Below are 5,931 nucleotides of genomic sequence, written 5' to 3'. Positions count from 1 at the left end.
AATCACTCCCGTATTATCACATGACTCACACACTCCCCGTCATGTGACTTTCGCACAGATGACCTTTCTATGTCATCTCTATGACAACGGAGATACCTCTCTGAACGCCGGTGCTGGTGCGACGATGTCAATGTTTTTATTCTCGCTGTAATTCCTCGCTTTTTCTTGGAAGAAATTGACACCAGGAATGATAGAGCATTATTGCACGTATCCTTGCCACTGAGTGAAATATTCGGGGAATATTTACGTCTAATTGCGAAATGTGGTACACTTCTACGCTCTAAATTTTACTATCTGTCGAACCGTGTGTACTGTTTTGATGTGCATTATTGTGTGATAGACAAGATCGTGAGTGAATACGTCCGAAAGCTGTACACGAGCACTGCATTGCATTAATTGTCAACACTTCATTGCATGGGACATCGGTGATACGGAGCTCAACCAACCAAGACAACTAGACTTCTAGACCACTCTAACGTTACTGGGGTGACATTTGAACTACTTTCAATTTACCACACTCGATCATTCATAATCATAGAAGTCCTTGCTGTTAGTTAGTGTTACATTATCGTGCCAAGATGAGTGGCGTACTGAATTCGCCTGATTATGTTGAGAGGAAAGGATCACTTTTCTTGCGATCAGATCATATGAATTACAGCCGACCTACGTTGAATTCGAACTGGTAAGTGGACTAGGCCCTAGAATTAGAATGTACAATGTACAGTACAGTGTTGTTGCCTAGACAGACAAATTTGTTTGTCCGGAGGAGTGGATCTATTTTAACGCTAATACAACAAACAAGCAAACAAACCAAAAAACTTTAAATTTAATGGCTCGAGTCGAGAGGTCTAATGTTAGATTGAAAGGCTTAACTTCTTAAGGGATTCCTTCGTCTCCATGCATGGAACATATCCCCGATGACAAAACGAAAGATACAAACCGATCTTTCGCCAATCAGCCAATCAGATACAAGGATTTCAGTAGCTTGTAACAGTTTGTCAGAAAAATATGCGGCCAAAACGCTTCAGGAAATGCCCCTCCAGATGTGATGGACTACTGCTAGAAGCCGAGTAGTACTAGTCTAGACAAAAGTAGACTAGTGTAGTAGACATTAGAACCCCCTAGTTCTAGGTCTCTAGACTCTAGAGTGTAGAATACACTGTATGTAGAAACCTCTCTGTCCGAGTGCTGGATTGTCTGCGATGAAACATTTTTCTTTTTCCTGACAGATTTTGTTGCATCACACAGCTCTCTGATTATTAATAGAGGAAATAGCCTACATTGACCTCAAGGTCACAATAACAAAGTTTTTACTAAAAGTAGGAAAAAAATTGAACCAACAAGCAACAAAAATAGTTGCTAGCCTCAAAACATTTCATTATGAATGACTTGGTATGAAACTTTTAAAACAGTGCTACCATTTTCACTCTCATCACAAAACTCAGTTGGAAAATCAGCCCATTGCTATGTACCTTTTGTGGGTTCTGTGATACAAAGGCCCAATCTGTGTGGTTATCATACCATTTCTCTAGAAAATTAACCCAGAAATTGTAAAATTGTTTTCTTTTTAAATATCAAAGGCATCAAGCAAGAGAAGCCGAGCCCAAGGACTATGACATCAATAAGTTTGATTCACCTTTGGACAGGAAGCTTCATCACACAACATACAAAAGGATAGGAAATGTCACAGATGGGGTAAGTACAGTGTACTTGTAAATCTTTTGTCTACCAAAGTTCAGTCTATTGTACTTTTTTTCCCATTTTGATCAGTGACTACTTGATCTGACTCACGAAAGTGATGCAAATACATTATATTATGCTTTACATTTCGCGAATTGGAGCGTGTTGGGTAATTTCTTGAGTGGTTGGTTGCTGTGATTGAGAACCCTATTGATGGAATAGGAAAGAAGTACAAATGTACAAGTGTTATCCCCCTGCCAGAGAAAAGTTAGCAGTTTTCCACTTCATTATTTTAATGGGATTTGTGAATTTTGCAAATATTAGCTTGCATGCAAATTTGCACAAATTAGAAAGAAAAGTAGAATATGCTGGATGTTAGTCTAAATTCAACATGGTTTCATCAAATAAGATTTGATAAGCTAAATCTGTACACAATATTTTTCAGATACTTTAGTAAAGTTACACATTGTTTCAGAATATGTTGTGAGGTATACAGTGGGGAACACAGCACAGTGGAAAGTTGTGGTAGAAAAAACACTATAAATGGATATATGAGAAACATCACTTCACATGTAAATATTTGTATCTCTATTTTGTATTTTTTTAATCTCTCTTAGTCAAACCATAATGTTGATTGTACATCCAAATACATTGTAGTATCTTGCTCACATACCTGTACACCTGAGCTACAATGTACCTGAATATATGTACAATCTGTAGAGTTGAAGTTCATTTTTATTTATTTTTATATTGAAAGTTGTTACTTTGTCCCCAAGATATGAAGTTTTGTTTAATGAATAGCACAGAGTTTCAGTCTCTCTCTCTCTCTCTCTCTCTCTCTTTGATCTGAAGATTTATATGCTGTCTTTAGGCTCTCCATCTATTAAAAAACAATGCAAAGCATGAAGCAGACAAAACAAAACAAAACAGAGCAAAACAAAATACAAAATTATACATTTTACATCAATGTACCTTTCTTGGGAATGTAAAATACTCCAATGTGCAATGTAAAGCAGTCACATGTTTGATAGTAGTATGTGGGATCAACAAACATACCATAGTTTGAATTGTTTTGTTATAGTTTGGATACATTTGCACAGAACTGATATACTGTGATTTATGTTTTGTTTGTTTGTTTGTTGTTGTTTTTTACAGATGAAATCCTACAAAACTTGTGATGATTTTCTTTTTAAAGTATTCCAAATTACAAATCTCGCATAAGTGGGTTTTGATAATTTTCAGTGATTACAAGAAAAGTAGCCAAGTAACAACAATCTATTGTAATCGAACAAGCATATGAACACAAAGGCTACCAGTGTCCTAAAGTACAATTTCATGCCATCTGACAAAAGGAATGGAAGAAATATCATAAAGATTTTACTTGAGCATAAATGTACATGCTTGTACTCATGGAATAATAGACTATCACTTTTTTCCCAAAAATAGAATACTGGTTGTAACCCCATGCAAGCTTGAGTAATGGTGTTATCAGCTCACATATCTCCCATAGGTTTAGACACAAAATATAAAAATCACATTGTTTTGGTTGATGACTTAGCAGGTGCATCCCTATTCTCCTAAAAACTGATGTTGCTACAGTATAAGTTGTTGCAGACAGCAAAGATTTCACGCAAAAGGTACAGATGCAGGTTACTCTGGTTGATTTCATGTCAAAAAAGGGCAATGAAAGTTTCGTATGAAAATGTACATTGTACATTGTACAATGTAGGCCACCAAGAGACATGTGAGGTGATAGCATTGTTTCCTCATTTAATTCATGTCCAGTATCTTCCATTACTTTCTCACTTCAACTCCATTATCAATGAATTGTAAATTATTTTATTTTATTTTACTCTCTGTACAGTGTATCATTTGACTTTAAGATGGTGTGGAATTGCACTTGTAAACACACATATTACATATTTTGCCAAGCCATTGTAATTTCATTGGATTTATAAATTTGTTTCTTTCCCTTGATAGTTTCCTGAACAAAGTGAGATTATTGGTTCAGTGTCTGAAACAATTATAGTAGGTTTAGACTTGTGCTTCTAAACCAGTGGGCCGTGAAGCTCTCACAGGTGGGCAGTGATGTCTTCCCAAAATGGAAAAAAAAAAATGTATTCGATCTAAATGGGCCTAAAAGAAAAAACTGTGTAGGAGCAAAAGTGGGCCTTGGGTTAAAGGGTGTGTACAGTTCTGGTCGAGGTGAGGATTTAGCTTCTAACGTTTTGCGAGATATTCAGAAACCACTCCATGAGATGTCAAAGAACATGCAATTCTAAGGGGTATCAAAAGTTTATGTGATGAAAATCGGTTTTGAAATGGCTGAGATATCCAAAAACAAGGTGAAACAAAGAGATCCTAATAAAAGGCGTGGCCTGTCGCCTTTTATTAGTATCACTTTTTTGGATATCTCAGCCATTAGAAAGCCAATTTCCATCAAATAAACGTTGAATCCTTTTTAAAATTACATGCTCTTTCATATGTTGTAAGAGGTTTCTCATTATCTCACTTAGGAATGTTCAAAACATGAATCTCCACCTCAACCAGTACTGTACAGTCCCTTTAAAAAGGTTGAGAAGCATAGGTGTAAAACACGCCTTTCTTTGTTACTTTGTCATAAGAATGCATTGAGCTCAATATTTCCTGTCCTATTAGACCAATATGGTGAAAACACAAAGTGTATAATGTTTGTCTTTTATTTTCCCCTACCACATGTGTAGTCCTTTCCCCAGACAACCACCCAATATCACTTGGAACAGGCAAATCTGAAGAAAGACTTCGAGGAGCAGGAGCCCAGGAAGCCCATGGTTGATGTAGCAACCATCTCACATATCAATCTTGAAAGGTAATCATTCTTGATATCTGTGCAGTGCCATTGTATTTAATTTTGTCTACATTCTGGAGGATTAACATATATGTGGCAACCCTTTGATTCCATATCTTACAACTTGAATCACATTGCATTATATTTTCGATTGTGGCAGTAATACTGTTCCATGGATTATATTTTTGATTGTGGCACTAATACTGTTCCATGGATAAACATGGTGGCAGATACATGTATAACTGCTGAGAAGTTTTTGTTTTTGTTTTTCAAAAAGATATTATAGAGAATATCTTAATGATACATTGATTTTAGTGTTAACAAAATATGGAAAACTGTGACTGCATCAATACTTTTCACTTGATTAATTGCACTTAATTTCTGCTTAAAATGATATGCATTATAAGTTGGTGCAGTTTTGGTAATTTGCTTGTTTGTTGTTTTTGTCACGTACTTCTCTATGCATCACACTGTACATGTTGTTGGATCATGTAAATGTTTTGATACTATTTCCTGTGCTGTGGCATGACCTCAAGATATGATTTGTACAGGTTGCCCCGTGGGCTCTGACAGTAGCTATTGTATAGAACTCAGTGGTCAACATACTTGATTGATAAAGGTTGCTATTCCTTTTTGTTATCTAAGGGATACTGGCAAACCCAAGACTGGATTTGGATCTGTTCTACCGAGACATAACCCAGAACATGACAAGCGCCATCTAGAGACAACAAACCGTGCAGACTACAAACCTCCCTATCCGTACACCCCTGTGCCAGTAAGTCAAAGACTTTATTGTTTACTCTTTAACTAGCGATTAAAATCAGACAGTGTTTCATACATTATACTTATTTGTGATGCCTTATTACCCTCTAGAATAAAACACATTTAAGTTTGCTTTTCTTGTTTACAACATTTGTTGGGAATAACTGTAGTATGAATAATTCAGAGTATTATGTCATTTGAAGACCAACAGCAAGTTCTACTGTCACTTTACAATCTTGCATTGTTGTTCATTCCTAGGAACAGCCACCTGACTTCCCAGACAACTCAAACGCCTACAGAAAATGTCACAGCCAGTTCACTGATACAGCAGACTACCGACGCTTTGGCCGAAACACCTTTCAGGATGAAAGCGGAATTTACGCCAACACACAGCTGAAGAGAGACACCTATCTTCAAACTAACACAATACCCAAAGTTTTAGAATAACATGACCTGGAAGTTGATGGACTATTGTAGACGGTATCTATTACTGGCCATCCTGATATCCAGAGATGAGCTCAGTTAGCCATAGCATGTTTGTGTCAAAAGAATTGAGACCACTAGGAAGATGGTTCCATTGGAGAAAACATTGTCCCACAGTTTCTGTCAGAGCTTTCACACCTGTATATTTTTGTATTCATTTTATTTATAGCGACACGACT

The 5,931-nt window shown here is 36.5% G+C and overlaps 1 protein-coding gene across 1 annotated transcript; it reads left to right on the top strand.

Annotated features, from left to right (window-relative positions):
* The first annotated feature begins 351 nt into the window (after nucleotides 1-351).
* Nucleotides 352-5,716, top strand: LOC139732656 (cilia- and flagella-associated protein 95-like). Its single transcript, XM_071643508.1, has 5 exons — nucleotides 352-682; nucleotides 1,581-1,695; nucleotides 4,404-4,528; nucleotides 5,153-5,282; nucleotides 5,528-5,716. The coding sequence occupies exons 1-5, from the start codon at nucleotides 579-581 to the stop codon at nucleotides 5,714-5,716; spliced, it is 663 nt and encodes a 220-aa protein (XP_071499609.1). The 5' UTR covers nucleotides 352-578.
* Nucleotides 5,717-5,931: the final 215 nt, after the last annotated feature.

Source organism: Diadema antillarum, unplaced genomic scaffold, assembly GCF_040938485.1.
Source record: "Diadema antillarum isolate AM-2024a unplaced genomic scaffold, OU_Dant_1.0 seq00000442_RagTag, whole genome shotgun sequence".
Taxonomy (NCBI): domain Eukaryota; kingdom Metazoa; phylum Echinodermata; class Echinoidea; order Diadematoida; family Diadematidae; genus Diadema; species Diadema antillarum.
The sequence above is the reverse complement of the archived record's forward strand: the minus strand, read 5'-3'. Positions and strand labels throughout refer to the sequence as shown.